Here is a 22,632-nt window from a genome sequence, read left to right on the forward strand (position 1 = left end):
GAATTCAAGCACTGCCACTCCAAAGCTGGCAGGTGGAGTCCAAAGAAGGAAGTTGGTTTATCCAGGTGGGACTTAACCAAGCCACCATGGCAATTAACAAAACCCTGTGTAACTGGAGTCCTTGGTCTCTGAACCACTGCTCACTCTTCTTCCTTGCCACAAACCAAGCAGTGAGCCAAGGAGCTCCTCTGGAAGTGCAGCACCACTGCTCTGGGACCTTGGTTCATGTCCAGAGCCTTTCAGCAGAGTCACCTGCACGTGTGAAGCCGTAATTAGAGTTCAAATCTGCACGAACAGATACTAAACATTTCCTCAACGAGGCACAGCCACAGCAAATGAAAATACTTGCAGAAAAATCGTCCCCAACCTCCATCTGCCTATCTTCCAGTCCAGCAAGGACTACAGTTTTCGTGAGCTTATACAGGCAAAGGTAAAAAGGAACAACAATATGACTTTTGTAAAAAATCTGCAGTGTTTATTGCTGCCTCTGATAAGATTTAGCTGCCCTAGGCCATGAAAGGGGACAGGACTGGCAAAGAGGGGAGCAGTAAGGTATGAAAAGCAGAAAACCAGGCTGGAGCTAAGTCTCAGTAAGGAAAACCAAAGATCAAAACATAGGAAGTTAAAAAAGAAGAGACCAACCATGGCATAAAATGAACAACGTACAGGGAAACAAAAGTTAGGACTGTTTTCAAAGATTCCCTTCCTAAACACTGTATTTGGCATCTCAGCTAGTGACAGGAAGCTGCTATGTGGAAAATTAGTTGGAATTTGGGAAGGTGGGACTTGAAAACCTAAAGCAAAGTTCCTGGTTGCTATAAAGCACACTGAGGGTTTTCTATGATCAAAATCTCACACAACCTACAGAATTAATACACTTATGACTCATTTCATTCCCACAGATGGTAGCTGGCATGGTCTTTAAATGAAATTCATTTCTTAAACACAAGTGACTTGAAAAATAGAGGATTTAAGACAAATATCCTGAATAGAAAACCCTTCAAAAAAGATCAAATTGTCTGTATCTGCAAGCTAACATCCCTATATCAAACTTTTGAAAAGCAGTGAATGCACCTGAAGACGTTTAAAAGCATTAAAAATCTTGTTTCATCTCTTACTACACCTTTCAGGCATACTTCTCTGAGCATCACCAGTACAAGACTTGACACGTGGATCTTCAAAGGCACTGAAATTGAATTCAAAGGGACTGAAATGCCTCAATGCTTTCCAGACTCTGGGAGCGGGGGCTCATTGGCTTAATTGGGAATTAAGGACCATCAGCAAGAGTTTGCTCACAAGGATCAGAGCCTGGACAATCAAGACCGTGTTTCTTCCCTCCTGAAGACGCTGCCAGAGCTGTCAGGCTCCTCTGTAAGGATGAGAGGAGCCTGGAAGATGATGCTCTCAATCAGACCCTGCCTTGTGGGGCTCCAGCAGTTACATCCTTCTGTGGCCATCCAGTCCTGCCTTCCCTCAGCTTTTTAATGATGTGCATCCAGCAGACCAAGATTATGGTCTAATTAAAATCTATCCAAGTAGAGTGCTACTGTATTTTAAAGAACATGGACAAGCCAAGGATCTGGTCTCCTTTCTGTTTCTTTTTCCCTGACAGTGCTAAGGATTCCAGTAAGATGGCTTAGGAAAGCTTGCCATTGCCTTTACAATTTTAACAGCTACTCCTGAACAAAACCCCACTGTTGGGAAAAAGGACTTCCTCCCCATAGCAACGATGGGGTACTGCACACAAAGAAGCACCTAGCAGTTTAGTTCACATTTTTTAATAACATGGCACAATTTACATTACACAAGTCTTCGCTGAGGAGGAAACATGCTGAAGATTGAGAGCCGCTTCACTTTTCTGTTCACATAGGATCTAGAAAGGACTTTATTACATACAGGATAAACAGCAAAAAGGTTTGTATATAACAATCTCTTTACAATACTGAAAGCTACCACTACGGTTCCAGTGTACATATTCCTCAGGGTTGGGACTTTTTTGTATTTTTCCTTTTGTTTGTAGAAAAAAAAAAAAAAAAAAAAAAGAAACACTGCACAACATCTGGAGTTCACAAAAATCTGAAGCTCACAACTAAACCTTCAGTTGACTACTAAAATAGATCTCTGATCATTAGAAACAACTGTTTGTAGTTAACTTTTTCTTTTTTTTTCTTTTTTTTGCCAAAACAGGGTAACAACTTCAGATAGCACTTTAATACACTAGAAGACCAATGGAACTAATTTTATTTCATACATATATTTTACAGTCCAGTAGACAAGATATTGAATTCTCTCTGATAAAGTCATATTCTCTCCAAATATTTAGACAAGAAACTTAACACATTATAAAAAAGTGTGTTATGAAAAGACAGATTTCAGAAGATTGATGCATATTTTTAAAAAGGACCATGTTCTTCAGGTTATTTCATGTCTTCTATGATTAGGGAACAACAAGGCTGACCTGTTAGCTATTCACAGACTTTATTACCAACTGAAATACAACAAATTCCATTATGAAATCTGCAATGGAGTTCATTAATTAAACTACTGATCCACAGTGAAAACATATCCATCATTTAGAAAAGTATTCACTTTCTTGTAGGATTTGTTTCAATGTAGTTAAAAATCACTTAACACAAAAAAATGTGTGTACAGATAAAAATGACACACTGGCAATAAAACCAGACATGAATGGCTATAAGCAGATGTTCTCCCCAAAATAAATTTGACATGTTAAGTGACAAAAGTTCTGGAAAATCTCCAGCATTCCATTATTACCATTTAACCCAGATTAATATGACTGAAACCCAATCTGCCATGACTCCATGTCAGTGATCACAGAGCACTAATCCTGACACCATCCAAGGGACACACGAGTTACAGTGACCTCAGCAGCCTGATGCAAGGGTTCACACAGAAAACTACACCTCTGAAGGGCTGTTTCTTCATCAAAACAAGAGAAGTAGGCTTCCATTAGAAATGAGCTTGTTCAGGGAAAATATGACTTTAATTATGTTGTGTGTTGAAAAGGCTCCTTTGAGTTATAAAGGCTTTTGTGAAAAGCCTTAAAATTCATTGCATAGTTGAAGGGGTTTAGCTGTCTATAACAATATAAGTAACACAGCATAAGCAGACTGTGTTGATCAATATTAAGTTTGCAAATAGCACAGTTTAAGAAGTATTAATGTATTATGTTACTTAATTTTATCTATTTACATTTGTACAAAGTAAAGCTTTCATCTTACCCTTTTTGCATATATGAACCATTAATCCATGAAGCAATCTTTTTACATAAATATCTACAATTGACTTCGCTTCTGGTTTGAAAGAGCTTTGTAGGGTTGAAATTGGTGGTGGCTTGTTTCTAGTCAAATCACTCAGACTGATGTCTTGTTCTTCAGTTCAAATTTTGAAATTTTTAAGCTAGAAATAAAATAGAGTAGGAGACACGAGGAACATATGGAACATTGGCTAAAAGATCTGGAAAATTTCAACATATAATATACAAAAAAAATCATTTCAAAATCTTTGCACTCAGGTCTATACATATTGTACACTGGGTCACATCCCCAGTCTGTATCAATGAGTAGTAAGAAGGTCTTTATATTATGTTCATTTACAAGGTTTTTGTCCCTCTTGCTCTGGTTTTCATTGAGTCTCACTCTGCTTATCGAGCTTCGATGTCCTTGAGGGTGTGAGAGGGAGGCCTCTCTCTCATCTCTGTGGACAGAGGAGTAGTCCTTCTGGGAGAGCCGGGCCGAGGGCCCAGCGTGGAGATAAGAGGCGGAGGGGCACTGAGAGCTGCTGTGGGGGGAGTTTTATTGAGGAGGCCGTTCTGGTGTCCCGTGGGGGGACTGACGCGGGGGTAGTGCATGCTGGGCAGTCCTGGCGTGAGCAGGCCGGGGTGGGGCAGGTGCCCGTCCAGGGCGGCGGGGTGCACCGAGTGCAGGCGCGCGTGCTCGTAGTCCTCGCGGAGCATGTGCAGCCGCTCCCGCTCGTCCAGGTGGGCGCCCCTCTCGTGCTCCCGGCGCGGGTCCACGGACAGAGGGTGGTGGTGGTGGTGGTGGTGGTTGTAGTCGTGAGGTTCCCGATCCCTGAATGACCTGTCTGCTTCGTACAACCTTGGCGTAGAGAGGCGATGGAGGGGGTCATTTCTTAGCAAAAAGTCTCTGCCCAGGGGGTCTCTCCGATGAATATCCAGCTCTCTGTAGGGATCTCTCAAGGGATCTCTCATTGGATCCCAGTGGAAAGAAGGATAGGGGAAACGTTCTCCACCAGGAATTGGGCTAATTCCCATAAAAGGGGTCATCATGCGAGTCCTGTCCAGGCCACTGATGCTGTTCATGTGATGTATACCAGTCACACCTACAGTCATGGGCATAGACACTAAAGGACTTGGGTGGACGTTGGATGTGGATATAGGTGGTGGCTGATCAGATGACCTATGAGTCTGAGGTCCCTCAGGCTGAACATCATGGTCTTCCTTTCGCTCTTCCTTCACCTTGACTTCGTTGCTTTTCTTCGGGTTGTCGTACGCCGGCTCGTTCTTCCTGTCGGCCTCGCGGTTGGAAGTGCTGCTGGGCCTGGTGCTCTCCACAACGGGGGGCCTGGCATAGGGGGAAGGAACCCTGGGCATTTGCTTAGACTCTTCCACCACTCGGCTTTCATGGCTCAGGCCTTCTTTCTCCGAAACGTAGCTGTCCTTCACCTTGTGCTCTTCAACATTAATCTCCTTCCGAGATTCTGAGTGATCCCTCTCTCGTTCTTTGGGTTTCTCTTTTTCTCGAACCTCGGGATTCAGATGGCTCCTGATCTGCTCGCTTGAGCTGCGGTTATGTCCGAGGGAGTTTACTGGATGGATAGGTGCTGGCGAAGGATGGCTGGAGTGTCTTTTCTCAATGCTCTCCCTACAAGAAAGAGAAGTGTGAAATGAAGGCATGAGAAGCTCTGCAAAGTAAACAAAGCATCAGAGTGCCTGGCTTCCTACTCGTGGCTTTGCAGAGAGCTGGTGACGTGCACCGGTAAAGGCACTGTGCCTTTGGCACACCCAAAACTCCAGAAGAACATCCCATCTCTAAACTTGGCCTACTCTGTTATCTCATCAGAGCAGCTGCAGATCTCCAAAGCTGCTCTGTAAAGAATCTGACTGAGATCTCAAACACTGAACTCCACAGAAGGCTCCCATGGGAATCTAGCTCTAGGACATGTATTTATTTCAAAGACTTTAAATGTTTGCAAAGAAGAGAGAGAAAAGTAAAAACATACTCATTTCATCCAAAACGTGAGGGAATTAAATACAAATTACATGGTTAAGAGTATTCTACCTACTTCTTCTATTAAGAATACATTTGGGAAAAAAGATTACTATTTTTCAAATGGCTTTTAAAAACATTTCCAGACCCATGTACACTATTTCTCTATTTCACTATTTCACTAATTTCTCTCCTCTATTCTTTTCAAATGTCTAGCTTTTCAATTTACTTTTTGCAATTCCATTTACTTCAAACTGAGGCAAAATCTTTCGAGCACCACCAGTACTGATGGTGCCAACACAGCCCTCTGACAGGAAGGCACTTCCTGAGTGTGCAGTGACTCCCAGTGCAAGTGTTTAACAGAGCTGCCCATCACACAGATTTTGTGCTGACCTCCTCAGCAGAGATAAGTCTGCTCTGTCCCTCCATCCTTCAGACTCGCTCTGAAAACATCATGCCTGGAGTCAGCAGCTTCTTAGATGACCAACCCCTTCCATTTCTAGGTTAAAACAAGCTGAGCAGGACAGAGCCAATGCTACAAAGTCAGAAAATACTGTGAATTCATTCCATCTTTCAAACCTAGTATTGGTGCACAAAAGATTGGGGAATTATTGTCTGGCAGTGAACAAAAACCTAAATATGGAAATGGGTTCCATACCAATTATTTTCAGGAAGTAGTGTTGACCAGGAGTTGTTATGGGCAATGCTAAGTGAAAAAGCTCTCCCATTTAAAACTAGTGAAATTCAAAAGGTGAATCTAATCCCTCAGTTCCAGTGATTTTAACCTCTTAGTAATTTCAATTGACCTCTGAGTTGGAATCTCTCCATAAAGACAGCTCCACATATTCAGTGCTGGACACATGCTGTTTGCTGAGCATGGAAATTCTGTTCCATGTGGGATGAGGGACAATGTGCTGTTAAAGGCAACAATTATTTATGGCCAGAAACTAAAACCAAGGAAGTTCCAACTCAACATAAGGAAGAACTTCTTTCCATTGAGGGTGGCAGAGCACTGGAAGAGGATGCCCAGGGAGGTCTCTCTGAAGACAAAACCCACCTGGCACATTCCTGTGTCACCCGCTCTGGGTGGCCCTGCCTCCGCAGGGGGTTGGAGTGGATGATCTCCAGAGGTCCCTTCCAACCCCAGCTATTCTGGGATTCTGTGGAAAGGGTAAGCAGTGAGGGCTCCCCTCAGCTGACATGGTGTCTCTCTGGTGCTGGTGTCACCAGCAGGTGACACTCTGGGCAAGATCAGCAGTAGTGGCTGCTGAAGGGCAGCTCAGAGGGTGACTTCACAGTGAACCCTTGCTCCCTCACCTGTACAATTTCTGCCACCGACTTTTTTTGCTGAGCTGTGTAAGATTTGTAGCTCTAGGTACTTTTGGGCAGTGAAACTGCAGCAAATGCAGAAAAAATGCCTGTGGAGAAGGAAACTCTCATTCTAATGTCACCAGGTGCATCTTTTGATGTGTCTAGACTGAACTGTTGAAACTGTCATTTCATGGGCCATGTCTGAGAGACGTCCAAAGTCCAGAATGTGACTCCTGGAAAACACTTGGAAGACAGAGCATCTGATACCAGCCCTGCCTGGTCTGCACTGTCCAGCACTTCACTGCTTGGGATCAGGTGCTGCCTTCATTCAATGGGACCTGAACAGTCTGGAAATCACATCCTGGCTCTAATTTCCCTCCACTTGCTTTTCACCAAGAGTTGAGGCATTTAACAGCTTCCACATCTGGACACAGGGAGATGAAGTCAAGGCCCTCCAGTGAAGGATTCTCAACATGAAGGTTCAATTCTTTTACTTTGCTGGGAAAACACTGGCTTGTGGGCTCTGCAATACCTAATCTTTTATTTATTTTGCTCATGGGACTAGTTCAGAGGGTACCCTTAATTGTTTTATTTCCCTAGGAAAGCTCAGTCAGTCCTTTTGTTGATATTTAATCAATTTCCTATATAATTGGAGTACTTTAAATGACATATAAAATGTGGAAAAAATAACAGCTGTTTTCTATAATTAAGGAGAAATATATGTGCAACCAAAATGACAAATTCCTTTGCCAATGTCATTGTATTCAATGACAGTCCTGTGGTAACATCTCAAGAGGCTCCTGATTATCCAGCTCATTTAAGGGAACTGCACATAGTCCAGTGGACAGAGAAGGAATAACTTTTTAATCCTCACATTTGTCAAGAGCTCCTGAGGTTGGTAATATAAGAACAGCTCTAAGCCACTGCCTCCACAAAGAAGAAACTTGAAATCACATTATTCAATGAACTTATTACCAAGTAAGAGAAGTTCTGAGGCTGTGTGCTACACTGAAAAATACTGAATTTCTTATGCTGAGGTGTGTGCCTCATTTATATTGATTGAAAGATCAACAGATTCTTGGTTGGTTTGGTTTAATGCTCTAGGATTGCAGACCCTTAAATGCCATTATGATTATACTGGAAGTGTTCAGTGACATCTTTTAAACAAAATACCACTGAAAAGGAACAAATCCTGCTTTCCACATTTGCTATTTTTACTTTTTTTTTTTTTTTCTCCCTAATGTTGGGCTGGAATAAAAGAGTCTTTAAAAAAAACCCCTCCACAACTGCAATCCATCAGTCCCAGAATACCCAGAGCTGGAAGGGAGATGCAATGTTCCAGGAGCCATCAGGGCTCTGCAGTGCCACTCCCAGCCAGGAAAGGGTCACTGCTGCAGTTCTGTACTCTCTGGGCTGTCTGAGGATTCACCTCTCAGTCTGCCTGGCAGGGCTCTGGTGCACAGGCCATGCAGCTGAGCCAAGAGGAGCCACCAGGGATCTCCACCCACCCCAAACCAACCTTAGCTGGGGAGCTCCAATTGAGCTCAATGCTTTTGGCTTCCTGGGCCATTCCTGGGTTGGTAAGGTTAGACCCTTGATGACCAGGTGATTTTGAGATGAAATCAAACCTCTGGGTGTGATTCCCAGCTCTTCCTGCTTGGGCAAATTCATTTCAAATAGATAACAAAGGTTGGGACCTCAACTAGAAAGCTCTGTGCTCATCCCACTGGGTGCCCCTGGATGTAAGGAGGAGGTGGGAGAGGCTCTCAACTCCTCAGACATTCTCTGCACAGGGAGCACAGCTCTGGGAAGGGATTCTCAGCCTTCCTCACACAGCCCACAGTGTGAAGATGCTGCAAAGTGCCATGTCCCAGCCCACAGAGCTGGGCACACAGCAGCACTGCAGGGGTGAAACCAGGACTGCACTCACTGCAGGCTGGAACTGTGCACAAGTGTGAGGGATGGATGATGCTTACTGCTAAGCTCTCAAATTATTGAACAGAAATATGTTCTGAGCTATGATATGGAGTTCAGGCAATGCCAAAGCAGCTTGCAATGAATGTTTTCAGTAAGGGATTTCCTTCAGCAGAACACTCCATGAGAAAACAACAAAACAACAACCAAAATAATCACATAATTCTACAGACTACCCAGTTCATAGTAACTAAAATGCTTTGCCATTCAAGCCAGTAAAGTTACTCACATGCTTAAGCCTTTTGCAGGACAGAAAACCCAATTTGTAACAGCAATTTCTTTTGAAGCATTAACATCAGACATGAAAATAATGAAGCTATGCTACCAAACAGAAAATATTCCAAATGGAAAATGTAGGTGAAAAGATCTGTAGTTAGCCTTTCTTTTAGAACAATGTAGAAAAGCTCTTACATGTAGTTTTAGAATATCTAATGTGTTAGCATAACTTCTTTTAGAAAAGGCTACTAATGCATATCTTTGGGTTAGTGACAGAGAAGTCAGAAAAGCACATCTCCTAAATATTCTTTTAGATTAAAATATTAGAAACAAATAGCCATTATGTAGTAAAGTAATGTGCAAACTTAACAGGAAAGCCATCAAGCCACAACTGAAAAAGCTGAAATCAGCCTCTCTACAGTTTTCAAGGAAGGCATGACACTTGCTGAATGGCAAACTCTTATAAATTTGGTATTTCAATGTTAAGAGGAATTTTTACTGCGTTAACTGAATAATGGGAACAGTCCTGACAAAAAATAAATATGACCAGGTGTTACTTTCCATTAACCCTTCCCAGCCTGGACATGTGAGCATGCAAGTCCATGTAAAACACTGAATAGAAAGAAGTTGGAAGGTGTGCTAACAGCAGTGCAAGTGTAGGGGCTTCTCTGAGGGGAAAGAAGGTGCTTTTCATGAACTGCATGCTCTGAAGCTTGCTATGGTTTTGGCACATGACATTCCTGGTGCATTTTAGTCTTCTCATCTCACACCTTTAGCACTGGTCCCTCTGGTCAGGCTGTTTTTTGAGGAGGGAGAAAGTGTTTTGCAGACAAGGTCTGATTTACAAAGATATTTAAGTATTTGAAGGTGCAGATAAGCATCTGATAGACCTCAGAATCCTTTCCTCCATGCTGTCAGGCACTATCTCCATGTTAACCCTTCAAGAGACCTATGACAATGTGACCCACAAGGTAAGGGTGGGTGGGTCTGATTCTATTCCCACTTGACACTGCCTGAACTGGGCTCCAGCAAACTCCTTCAGGTGAAGTGTGAGGTGCAAGTGGGAAGAGAAACCCTGCAGAGGGGAACACCTGAGCTGCAAACCTGCCTCTTCCGTGGTGCCACCCTGGGGACAGCTCCAGGTGTGCCTCTGGTGAAGCTCTGGGTTCACAAGGTGCCAGGCTGGGGAGGGTTAAAAGCGGAACGGAGCCCCAAGCTTTGAACTAGACAATTCTTGGAAGTGTTCTTTCGTACCTTTCTTTGTCATCTTTACTAACAGATGAGTCTCGTTTATCTACATCTCTATCTCTGTCATGAGCTGCAGCAGATGAACTGCGCTCCAGCTCTCCTGGCTTCAGCCAGGGCGGAGGGGTCGGGAACGAAGGAGGAGTTCGGTGCAGTCGGTTCCAGGGCTCGTGAGGGTTGCTAAAGCTCTGCATACTGGGGCCATCCTTGTGGCCGAACATTGAGTTGGGTGCTGAAATGGTGAAGTGGAAAACAAAAAGGTTTAAGAAAAAGGTATGCTCTAGTGAAGGTACTTACCAAAACAACTTTTACAGCACTCAGAGTTAAAATGAATACATATTATTGGGAGCTGGAAAAGGAAAGGAAATTAACAGAGATTCATTAGAGGGTCTCATTCCTAAAAATGGGCAGGCATCTGACAGCTCTTTTAATTGGAAAGGGAAATGCTGTGGATAAAATTGACAAGGGATGAAGGAGTAAGATAAAAGTGACAATGACCCTTATTCCAAATGTTTTGGAGACATCAGGAAATGACTGTTATAGGGACTATAAATAATGGAACTTGTTGCATTTGATCCTGAACCAAAATAAAATGTGACCAAAATCATGCCAGATTTGAAGTATGAAGAAAGAGAGTGACTTTTAAAAGGATGATTTTCTGTGACTGGCTAAATTTAGAAAAATGTTGATGAACCTGGACTAGTAAATGCAGGTTAGTGATCTTTTCCAGGCACATGGCCTGAATTACTGGTGAGAAAGGAAAAAAAAATCTCCATCCACAGCTCTCTAGCTGCACACATTATTTACTTCTGAACATGCAACAAAACTGTGGGAAATTTCACAAACACTCAAAGGCTCTATTTTTTTTTAATGAACAATGTAATGGTAACATTTAGCACTAGGTTGAAACCAAACTATTAAGTAATTAACAAAAACCAATTTACTGACAACTGGAAAAGGTTGTTTTCCAAATTCCCATCTTTTAGTGGTAGGTGATGTAACCAACCAGTACAAAAGAGAGCCAAGAGTCCCCTGAGTGGCCCTGGCAGGCTGCAGAGCAGGGAGGGCCGTGGCCCAGGTACTCACTGACTGTGGGGTTCCCGAGCCCCCCGAAGGCGTTGCTGCCCACGGCGGTGAGGCCGCTGAACGACGCCGGCCGGTTGAAGGGCTCTGCAAACCAACAAACACAAAGAGCTGAAACCCCCGAGGCTGCCAGCTCCCACCCAGCACCCCTGGGGCACCCCTCTGCACCCCAGCTGTGCCCAGCTCCCCCCACACACAGCAGAGTTCTGAGGGGCTGGGACACAAAACATTGACTTTGTTCCTGGCCATACCCATGGCATCATCTACTAAAAAAATTCCTCTTAAAGGAAATCAAGATGTTAAAATGGACATGATACTTCATTTGAAACCTGCAAACATCTCTGGTTTTACTTCCTTTTATTTCCTTCCTCAGGAAATGTCCCTTGCTAGTCAGACTATCATTAACTGTGCTCCAAACACCTTCAGGCCATGTCTCCTAAGCCAGAGCCAGGGTATAAATAAAATGTCCTGTTCCACTGATATGTCATGCTGGCCAGAGCATTCTGTGATTCCCTTGGTGTTTATTGTTCATACTACACAAAAAACTAATATGGACTGAAAAATGCTGGAACAACTTTTTAGTTAATGCATACAGGCAACGGAAAAATCATATAAAGCAAATTCTCACTTTATTTTGGAGCAGTCTAACAATTTAGATGAAGTCACTTCTGGTAGATATCAGCACAGAGAAAAAGAAGCCCAAAGCCAGCATTTTCCATAGGCAGCAAAGTGCAGAATGATAAACCTGCATTGTCTGTTTGCTGTACCAGTTTGGTGCCCCTCCCAAATGCTTCCCCATGCAAAATAAAATGCCAATGTAAAGTCTTGGTCTTGGATGCTCCCATAATGGGCAAATCACCTTATTACAAAAGCAGTAAGCTAGAAAGGAAATAACAACATCTGGTAACTTGGGTAGTTCTGGTTTTAAATGGGTATTCACCAATTTTCACTAACTGACACATGAAGCCAGATCACAAGATTTTAAAGCTATGTTTCCTATTCACTTTAATGGAAAAACAGATATCTAAGTAGGAGTTAGGAAAATAAACATCTCTGTGATCTGAAACATTGCCCTTAAGGCATTTTTTGGACTGGTTTAAAGCATAACTCAAACGAAACCCAGCTAGCCCTGTCACTCTGCTCCTCTAATGTCCAGAAGGTATTTCAAAACACAGTCAGTGACACTTTCTGTGTATTTAGAACTTCTACCTGGTAAAGACTAAAACTAAACAGCTAAAATGTGCCATTTGTAAAGGCTAGTAAGCAGAATGCTCAGAGTGTCTCCCCACAGGAAGTCTGTCATTTCTCAGTGGTCAATGCCTGAGCTGTACCCCCGAGCTGAGAGGACGTACCTAGGTGAGCAGCTGGGTTCAGGAAGTTGCTGTGGTGGGGTGGTGGGCCAAAAGGGGTTCCAGCTGGATGCCCCCCACCTGCCAAAACAAAGCAAAAGGGGTCAATTCCCAGCACAGGCTCACAGAGGGACTTGCTGTGCTCTGGGCTGTCCTTTCTTTAACAGCTCATGTCAGCTGACATTGCTGTGCCCTGCACGGGGCTCACAGGGTCCTATGCAAAGAGCAGCTGCTTTTCCAAACAGAAATACCCGGTTAGAGGATAAGGGATGCAGGGGAATTAATGTTTCAGGTCAGAAACAAAAAGGAAATGTGTGTGAAATACACCTTATTTCCAACACTGATCTCCACGATGCATCAGACATCACTCTGTGAGGAAATGTTCCTTCATTTACTACCTAGCAGTGTTCCAGCAGGTTGGGCTTTTTATAAAAGCATACAGAACCATTTTAAAATATTTATCAAATAGACTAATAGCCCCTGGCATGTCTTGCAGAGAGTTCATAAGCCAAAGCTTAAGGGAAATTCATGGCAAGGATCAGCATTTTAATGAGCAAGGAGCAAGAAGGGGATTTCACTTTCAGTACTCACTGGCTGTGGAGAAGAGAGTTGATGGCCGAGCCAGGTCATGGGGGTGGTGGATGGCTCCAAAAAGGCTGGGGCCTGGTGGCCTGCTCAGAAATTCTGGTTTCAGGCCAAAGTCCAGCTTGTGTGGGTCAGACTGCATCTGTTTCTGAAATGGAAAACAGGACTTGGAAGAGACTGTCTGAAAAGGCAACAGCAAAAGGCACTTCCAGAATGATGTGGGTAGAGCAGCTCATTCATACTGATGTTTTAACAAGAATATTGGATTTTGGGACCCCAAGCACAGGTGCACAAATATTGGATTTTGGGACTCCCAAGCACAGCTGTTTTCCTGGAAGGGGAATCTAAGGCAAAGAGGGAAAAGCTCAGGCTCTTGCATATTTCCTGCTAATTTCACCAGTGTTTTCACATATGCTCATACCCATCCCTCCAGGATGTTCAGCACAGAGCTGCCTTCAACAACAAACATAAAACTCTCTGAAGAGGCCTCAGACACTCGCTGAGCTGTAAGGACAGGTCTGTCCCACAATAATTAAATGGGAATGTCAGCTTGGCCCTGCTCCCAGCTGGGCAGGGGGGCTGAAAGACCAGACATGGACACCACAACCACTCATTTCCCAGGGAAAGCTGCCACCAAGAAATGCTGGATGCAAAGCACCCTCCAGTGCCCCTCAGCCTGAAGAGGGGCTGAAAGGACCAGACTGCAGAGCAGGAGTGGTTGAGTCCCACTTTGACAGCTCCTACTCCACACCCAAAGTACTGCATGTCTTTATTTACATGTGCTAGAGTCAGCAGCCTCCCTCTTGTGAGGGGAATTTGCTGAGGCAGCTGCACTGTGAGTGATAAGTGGATGAAGGATGTGCTCTTCTTTGTGCCACATCCCCATTTCAGGGGTGCCCACTTCAGTAGTTTTATAGAATGAAGGAAGAAAACCAAATTCCCAATTACCTGTGCTGCCAGAACTCCCTAAATGCAGATGGCTGATTAATTGTGCAGGGCAGCTGAAAGGATTTCTAAATGGGTAACAAGGAACCAGGAGATCTTAACAGTAGTTCTGGAGCAGGCTACGCTTTATAAATCAGTATTTAATACTGTGCCAGCCCCAAGTACAAACTATTGCAATGATATAAATATGCATATTAAAAAGTTATGATCAAATTAATGTGCGTGCCTCATAGCTGTTTTTCAAGTGCTAGAAACATGTCTGTGTAGTCATGAGAACAAGAAAAAAGAAAAAAAGAAGGAAAACAAGAAAAGAAAAGGGAAACAAAGGCATTATCTATGTCTGGAGATAATGGCCTGCAAGAATACTGAAATTGCCAAGTCAAGGTCAAGTCTTTTAAGGAAGTAACACTGAAGTGCTTTAATAGTTAAAAGGAGTTCAGAAAATACAAATGCCTCACTTGAAGCCCGTGTGCCAGATTTTTATGCTGTGAACTCTTTTTATTCTTTTTTAACAACCAAGTTATAAACCCTGACAGGCATTACTCAGAATAGCAAAAGCTGGCTGAAGCTTTAATTGCAGCCATATGAATGGTGCTGCTCTAAATAACGAACAAATCCCCTGTCTGAAGAGGAACAGGAATACCATGGATGTGTTAAAAGATTTCTGAATGTGCTGGTTCACCTTAAAATAGTACCAGGGAAATGGTCAGATTTCTTTTCTCCCCAGCTGCTGTTCAGGAGAGCAGCCCCTGGGTGCCAATCCTTCCTAATGTATTTCCAGAAAATGTGTAACACCTGAGCACGCTGCCCACAAAAATCAATGTAAATGTCTGCACTGCCCTTAGATCAGGCTGTAAGGCCCTTCCTAAAGGAGAGAGGCCCAAATATGGAGCATAAATCCTCTCCTGAGCAGTGGGCAGTGTAAGGAGGGTGTAAATGTGCTCTGTGCCCTGACTGCTGTGCAGCTCTGTTGAATCCCTGAGGTGTGCAGAGGTTACCCAGGTCTTGCAGCAGAGGCACAGGCAGCCAAACAGCATCCACAGCTGCATGCAATTTTTCCTGAGGTCAGGAAGGTTGTGTTTTAAAGTTTCCCATTGTGCCTGCTCCTTCAGTGCCTGCTGCTGCCCTCTGCAAGCAATTACTGGGCCAGATCGTTACTGGCAGCAGTCCTGTGGCACTGCATGCAAACTGGAACCCAGCCCCTTTGATTCCCTGCTCTGTGCTCAGGCAGCACCTGCAGCTTGTGCAGAAGAAAAGGCACCTTCACAACCATGGCAGTGAATAAGGAGAAATTGTCCTGTGTGAGCCTTTGGGCAGAGATTCACCTTTGTGGTCACATCAGGAGGGGGACACGGTTCCTGTGTATCAGGGACACCCCACCCCTCCTTACTGACCAGACACACTTCTCAATTATTCCTGAAAATATCATCAAGCACAGCCTCAAAAACTCGAGCAACATCCTTTCATGTGCTTCTGGGCTTTATTCTTGATTTTTTTTTTAACATGCAAGGTGGAAAAGTATGAGGTAAAAGAAATGGCTGCATGAAAATGGCATTTACTGTGAGTTATAAATATACTGGTTTGACCTCTCTCTGAATATCAAATCAAGGAAGATTCAAAGGACACAGATAGCATGGGAATAATAATTTCTTTTCAAGAAAATACCTTTTCAATAAAATAAAAAAAAAGGACATATAACTCTCTAGGTCTATAATCTTGTCTTTTTTGATAATGGGAAGATGAATGAAGATCACTAGCAGGGGAAACATAAGGAAGCAGAGAAGAGAGATATGTCTACTGCAGCAAATTAACCTGTCAACCTTGTTTAAAAGGGTTATTTTTAAACTCTATTAGCTGCAGGTTTTCATAGCTGTTCAACATCTTCATATTCTTATAGCACTACCCTACACAATTCAAGTGCACACACAAGCTGCAAAGTGCTAAGGATTCCCTGGTAATTTTAGTTTCTAACACAAGCTATTGATTCCTGAAGTATGAGCAGTGAAGAACAGCAACCATTCCTGACTTACTGAAAAACTGTAGGAGCAACACAAGATCTTAAAGTGATGGGTACAGTGAAAATACCATAAAGGGCAAGAAACTTTCCCAGAGTCCACATGCAATGGCAATTCAGTTACAGTAAGAATGGAAAACTGCTCATGGCCTTCACCCTTGAAGCCTCAGAGCTTGAGAAATAACTAAAACAGGGCTCCCATCCCCTGACCTTCAGTGCAGTGAGGCAGTGTCTGCTAACACAACATCCCCTGAGAGGCTGTGCCTGCCTGGGCAGCCTGGACACACCCAGGTGCCACCCTCCAGCCATGAGGGGTTGTGAAGGAAGGCTCAGGGGAGCCTGTGCAGCCACACTGGTAAAGCATCCTAAGGCTTCCTGCACCCTCTCCTGCCCTGAACATTAATCAGAGGAAATGGATACACACGCCTAGGGTCTCCAGGAAAAAATCCCACTTGATACATTTGTGTCCTCAGCCATAAATAAATAAAAGCCACCTTGTCTCCTAGCTACAGAGCTGGAGCTCTTACCCAGGATCTGCTGTCCTGGCTCCAGCACATCCCAGACACTCTGCTGGGACTCTGCCTTCAGCTTTTCACCCTTACACCAACCCTCAGCAATGAGACTTCTGCTCAATGCTGTGTGTGTGCCTTTACCAAGGCACTGGCCATGGCACAGAAGTGCCCAGGTGAGAGCCAGCCCTTCCTGTCTGAGCTCTGCTCTGTGCCCTCCACCCCAGTCCAGGCTTCCCAGGCACTGACCTTGACCTTCTGTTGGTGATGGTAGATCTGCCAGGCGATGTGAACGTGCATAGCACACCACTTGCCAGGTTTCTGGAAAAACAAGACATGAATCAGTAACTATCAAAAACCTGAAGTGATGCTCTATTCTATTTCTAGAAGAAAACAGACCCTGAGCCCTGTCTGGTTTGGTCTGGGGGATCCCCACGCCAAGATAACTGAAAGCAAAGGGTTCCCTCTCCATCCTCCTGGAAAACCAGAACTGGAAAGACTTGTCCCTTGCTGGGGAATTGATCTGGCTATCCAGGAATGCTCCAGCTGGACACGCTCCTGTAATCCTCTGATGCCACTGGCTGAGAGTGCAGCTTGTGCTGCTGACAGCTGTGAAGCTGTGTCCCTGTGAGCAGCTGCCCTGCACAGCTGGACCGCTCACAGCTGCACACTCAGGTCATTTCCACAACTGGCATTTCCACCAAATGATGAAAATGGAAGTGGTTTAAAAGGTCACTCTGGTTTTCAAAATTCATCTGACTCCCTCATGTAATTGCTGGTCTGTCCCCCCAAGATTTCAGCTCATAAATGTGCTGAAAACAATGGAGGTCACTCAATTCACTCTGTCTGGGGGTCTTTGCATCCTCCCTGTCCCCCCAAGTCACAGGGAGGAGAGAGGGAGGCAGGAACAAGAGTGCTTGTTAGGCCTCCTGTTGAGTTTGTACTCCATTTCCAGCACAGCTGGAAACTGTCTGAAAAAGACTCATTTGAGAGATACTTTCTTCAATTTTGTTACTTAGGGGTCTGTAGTTACCTACACAAGTAATGACTCCTGCAGATTCAAAAATTATCACAGGAATTCAAGAGTCACCTTAAGCTACTTGAATTAAATGTTTCACAAACTATGGCACATGCTCTGTCTTCTATTTCTAGCTGGGTATCAACCAATAATTAAATAATTTTAAAAAATTAATTCTATCTCACAGACATACTACCCTAAACTCAAGCCTTTTGCTAATTTGCAAAAACTGGCTGTGCTAGTGATTTAGTAAGTTCACTAAAGCAAAATCTAGACCTTTTTCTTGAATGTGCTGAAAAAGTAACAAAAACCCCTTTTGGATGAGTGATGAACTGGGTCTTTAGATCCTTTTTTAAAAAATATTTTGTGGTTGAAGGGGATTGTCTATCTACAGTGGACAGTGAGATACCTGGGTGGGACATATCAAACTGAGTAACACAGAAAACACATAATAAAATAATAAAGCAAACTCCTTCAGAGTGCAGTGAAATAAAAGGGAATCACTGCCAGGATCTCTAGGATTTGCCTCAGGAAACCATAACGGAAGGATCAGCAATATTTAAGCCCAAGTATTCACGTGAGGGGTTGCATGAAAAGAGCAAAACTTCCAACTGTGAAACTCTGCCTTGTCCCTGAGTGATCAGGAGCTGCAGGAGTGCCTGTGCTCTCCCAAAAGCGGGGCAGAACTGCCCAGGTGACACTTGGCAGCTCTCATTTGGGATTATTCTGTGCTGCAACCTGGTGGGACTGAGCCGAGCTTGACAAACAGGAGCACAGGAAGATTTCTTACCCTCAACATGGGCCTGAACGGATCTGTCAACTGTGAAGAAGAAATGACAGCTTGGTTACACGCCTGTCACTCAAACAATTGCTCTAATTAACAAATCTGTATTGCTTCATTAAGAGACTAAATTAAAATGTTAGAATTTTACTTTCAAATGAAGGCCTTTTGGATAATAATTAGTCCTGAGCCTCCATCTCCGTGCTGTCCCCTCCCCCTGGCTGTGGCACCTGAGTGGTGACGAGCAGCTCCACCAGAGCTCTGGCCCCTGGCAGCAGCAGCAATTTGTTGATTTAATGCTGCAGAAATGGCCGGTTAACTGCACTGATGGAGGCACAGATCTGTCCTTTGGGCAAACTCCTGCTCTCATCTTTCAGAGCTCCTCAGCTCATGGCAAGGCTGGATAATGGACAAGGCTTGATGGCACAGAGGGGCTGGGATGGCTGGAATGGGGTGTGAGCCATGCCCTGCACACCAGCACTGTGCCCACCCACCAGCCAAGGTCATGGCCTTGTGCCTCACTGCTGCCCGAGCTGCTCTCTGCCATAAATGGGCTTTGCCTTAATTATTAGCACACTGAAACAATGTTGGTAAACAGGGCCCATATAAAAACCCAATTTTCTCATTTTTATTTTTGATGTGGCCTGTTAGGGGTTTTTTTTTGAGTAGATTTTTTTCTTATTCCCCTTTTTTGCTCATATTTCATCAATAAATGCTGGGAAATAATTCAATTTATTGGGTACTGCTCATTTGTTTTGGATTTTCTGTTTTGAAATGCAATACTAAGGGAGATTTATAGGTGCAGAAGGTACTTAGCAGATGCAGTGATGGCACAATGCATCATCTTGAAATAATCGAAACTCACTCCCAGTTGAAAGGGAACATAAAGCTAAATGACTTCCTGATGGGAGGTTCTGGTTATCTCTGCACTTAGACAAACAAACAGAAATGTGGTTCCTCTTGGTGTAAAGCTCAGCCTCAGCTCCACTGCTGAGCAACCCAAAGTACTGGAACTCAGCCCAACACAAAGACAACAGCTCTGGAGGTTCAGCTGTGCCACAACTCAGAATTTTAGGGAGAGCTCCTCAGTGCTTTTGTCTGAGAGTTCTGCTAAAAATATTTGAGTGTGAAGTTCCTCATGGAAATAATGGCCATCAATTCAAACACACCAACAACCCTTGGGCAGAGGGACAAAGTGCTGAGGCAATAAATGCTGTTCACATCCCCTGGATCTCAGAAATCCAGAAGCACCAAGTGATCAATAAAGTGCATCCGTATTTCACTGGGGCAATCAATGCTACAGTAACCCAGGGAATAGCTGTCATTACCCACATTAAAAACAATTACAGACTACAAACACAAATCTTGGGGAGGTTTGTACATTTTCTACACTGAATTGGACTTTTATGCCTTTATACCCCTGGGCCTGGGGGGAGAGAGCTGCCATCAAGGACAGAGCTCTGCCAGCGCACAGGGGCTGTTTGAAATGTTCCCACAGAATTTCTGCAGCCCTCCCTGATGAAACAGCTCAGACAGCTTTGGCTTTAAGGGTGTTCATTTGGACTTTCTCAAGATGGCAGCCCCAGCATTCAAGGTTTTCAGGAGGAACAAGATTTACTTGAGAAAAAGAAAACAGTTTTTACAGACCCGTGGATCCTTCTGTAGAAGGGTATGTGGGACAGTTCCAGGTCTGGCTGCAACATCAATAGGATTGGAAGTCTGGAAATTCCACAAGGAGAGACAACATTAATGAGCTGCACACCAGTAACAATGCCTATGAGCCACAGAATGTGCAAAATAATAATTCTTTATCATTACATTGTCTAAGCAATGGAGATAAACTTTTTATAAAGGAAAGGAGAACCATTATAATCCACTCAGTAATAGGAGTATTATCATCTCCATATCCACACTTTGATTATCCACCAACTTCCCATTAGTTTAATCAAAACCACTGAGGGAACAGTGACTGTTTAAACTGGAAAATCTTCTAATGTGAAAAACCTGATTAGGAACACATTTATGACACAGCATCAAAAGCAGCATGTGGAGGACCCAGCCCCTGCTCTGCTGATTACCAGGGATGCACTCAGCACACAGAGCAACACTGCACAAGGACCTCAACTCCATCCACAGGGACTGCCACAATATGGGCATCAGGAAAACATCCACTTGGAAAAAATTGAAACCCTTCCCATTATTTGAATGTTAATAGTCAGTTAATAAAATGCAGTTTTATGAGGGGGAAAAAAAACCCAAACAAAAAAAACCAACCCAACCCCCCTACATTTAGACAGAGCTTGTTCCTCTGTCAAAATGAAGAAAATAGAAATCAGCTCCAGCATAACTGACAATTAAGTAAGAGAGTTGTTAACAGTCTGATTACCATACAGACAAGAATCTCACTAATGAACTGCAATTTACATATTCAGTCATTAGAGTGGATGGGCCAATTTAAGGAAGGTTTCTCCTCTGCAGAAATTCCACTCCTGATTTCAGTCTTTAGCTGCAAAGACTACAGACTGACTTCTTCCCACTGATAAATAAAGAGTGACTCCAAAAAAACCAAAAAAGAAAAGCCCTGAACTTGCCACATTTCTGTCTCCCAGTTATCACCCATGAGGACAGCCAAATCAGTGTTCTGCACTGTGCTGGAGCTGGCAGGTAATTATGGAAATGAGTAAACAAGAATGAGCACCATTTCTTAAAATCCTGATTATTACATGACCTTTCATTAATGCACACTATCTCAGAACTAATTATATTGCTTCTAAAGTTAACCAAGCCTTTATATAAATAATTTTTTTTAAAAAATGCTTGTAGATGTTTCTGAACTTAATGAGAAATAACTTCTCTTTGTGGTAAATCTGGGAAAAGACAACTGTCCCCTGTGCAATGAAGCTGTAAGTCAGAGCTCAGCCTCTCCAGAATGTGAACCCTCTGCTAAGCCCAACCCTGCCCTGAGCAGTCCCAGGTAATTCCTGCCTTACCTTGGGTTGGAAAGCTCCTTGCAGCGAGCCAAAGGGGCCGGTGGGAGGGATCATGGGAGGAATACCTGATACAGCTGGAGGATAGGAGTGAAACAGCTGCAACAGAAAGAGAAGAACATCAACACTGGGTCACCACCAGCACAGGCAGCTGAGGAGGACACAGACAGCATTCCTGCAGAATAGTAGGAAAATGTTACATGGAGAAAACTGAGAAGCATTGAAGTGATCTCATTGCAACAATGTTAGTTAAAGCAGTCGATGGGATGTTCACAGATGTCATGAGGTTTAGAGCTTAAAAGCAGTTCCAAAATCAGACAGCCAGCAACCTGTACCTGCCTCGGGCCAGCACAGCATAAGGGAGACATTTGCTCCTCAATTATTAATTTTTAAATTGGTGAGAGGTTTTAAATGGTTTCAGTCTGTGACTTGTTTCAAGAGAAAAGGAAGAATCCTGAGCTGAATGAGGCTCAGAAATCTCCTGTTTAAGTGGAAAAAACCCTTACGAGTTCTAGGATATTGTATCATTAAAACTCCATTAGTAGGTTGGGATTTTAATGGTATCTGTAGGAAATGAGGAAAATATGCACAATTCTTACTTCATTAGTCTGTCTGAGAGGATATCCTGCCACATCTAATATTAGCAGACAGACAATCTGATTTGTTAAAGATTAGTATTCAAACCAAATGTTAAGGCAGAACCTCCCAAAAATGGATGGGAGTTTTTTGTAAAGAGAGAATGCTCAGCACAAAAACGTGCCCACCTCCACTGACCTCCCTGAGCCCAGTGCTCTGTCCTAAAGGAATTTGGGAACAAACAAGATGCTGCTCTGTGCTAATGCAGACAAACACAAGGGAAACAAGCAGGTAAATTAAACAAATAAATTGTTCCCTGGGAGGGTGGGCAGGCCCTGGCACAGGGTGCCCAGAGCAGCTGGGGCTGCCCCTGGATCCCTGTCAGGGCCCAAGGCCAGGCTGGACAGGGCTGGGAGCAGCCTGAGATATAGGAAGGTCTCCCTGCCATGGCAGGGGTGGAAGAGATGGTTTTTAACATCCCTTCCAGCCCAACCCACTCTGTGATTCCATGATAAACAATCACATCCCAATCTGCCTCTGTGCTCTGCTGGTGAACCTTTGGCTCTTGTTGTGACAGAAAACTCTCCCAGTTTCATGAAAATGCTGCTAGCACACAGCAAACTGCTTCCTGGTGGGAGTCAGGGATGCTAAACATCACACTCCAAACCCATTCTTGGTGGGAAACCTCTGGATCTCAGAGGGGATAAATCTAGGAGGGGATAGATCTAGGAATGGATGGATCTAGGAGGGGATGGATCTAGGAAAGGATGGATCTAGCAGGGGATGGATC

The 22,632-nt window shown here is 43.8% G+C and overlaps 1 protein-coding gene across 2 annotated transcripts in view; it reads right to left on the reverse strand.

Annotated features, from left to right (window-relative positions):
- Positions 1-2,224: 2,224 nt before the first annotated feature.
- The window catches only part of AUTS2 (activator of transcription and developmental regulator AUTS2), an 805,862-nt gene continuing 785,454 nt past the window's right edge, over positions 2,225-22,632 (reverse strand). For both annotated transcript variants that reach the window (XM_066563240.1, XM_066563239.1), the window contains exons 11-19: positions 21,270-21,365; positions 19,927-19,998; positions 18,289-18,318; positions 16,730-16,801; positions 13,019-13,160; positions 12,431-12,508; positions 11,082-11,165; positions 10,005-10,227; positions 2,225-4,904 (exon numbers count right to left, since the gene is read on the reverse strand). In XM_066563240.1, coding sequence (XP_066419337.1) covers positions 3,665-4,904; positions 10,005-10,227; positions 11,082-11,165; positions 12,431-12,508; positions 13,019-13,160; positions 16,730-16,801; positions 18,289-18,318; positions 19,927-19,998; positions 21,270-21,365 — 2,037 coding nt within the window. In that variant the 3' untranslated portion in view covers positions 2,225-3,664. The remainder of the gene's footprint in view (positions 4,905-10,004; positions 10,228-11,081; positions 11,166-12,430; positions 12,509-13,018; positions 13,161-16,729; positions 16,802-18,288; positions 18,319-19,926; positions 19,999-21,269; positions 21,366-22,632) is intronic.

This window comes from Molothrus aeneus, chromosome 20, assembly GCF_037042795.1.
Source record: "Molothrus aeneus isolate 106 chromosome 20, BPBGC_Maene_1.0, whole genome shotgun sequence".
NCBI lineage: Eukaryota > Metazoa > Chordata > Aves > Passeriformes > Icteridae > Molothrus > Molothrus aeneus.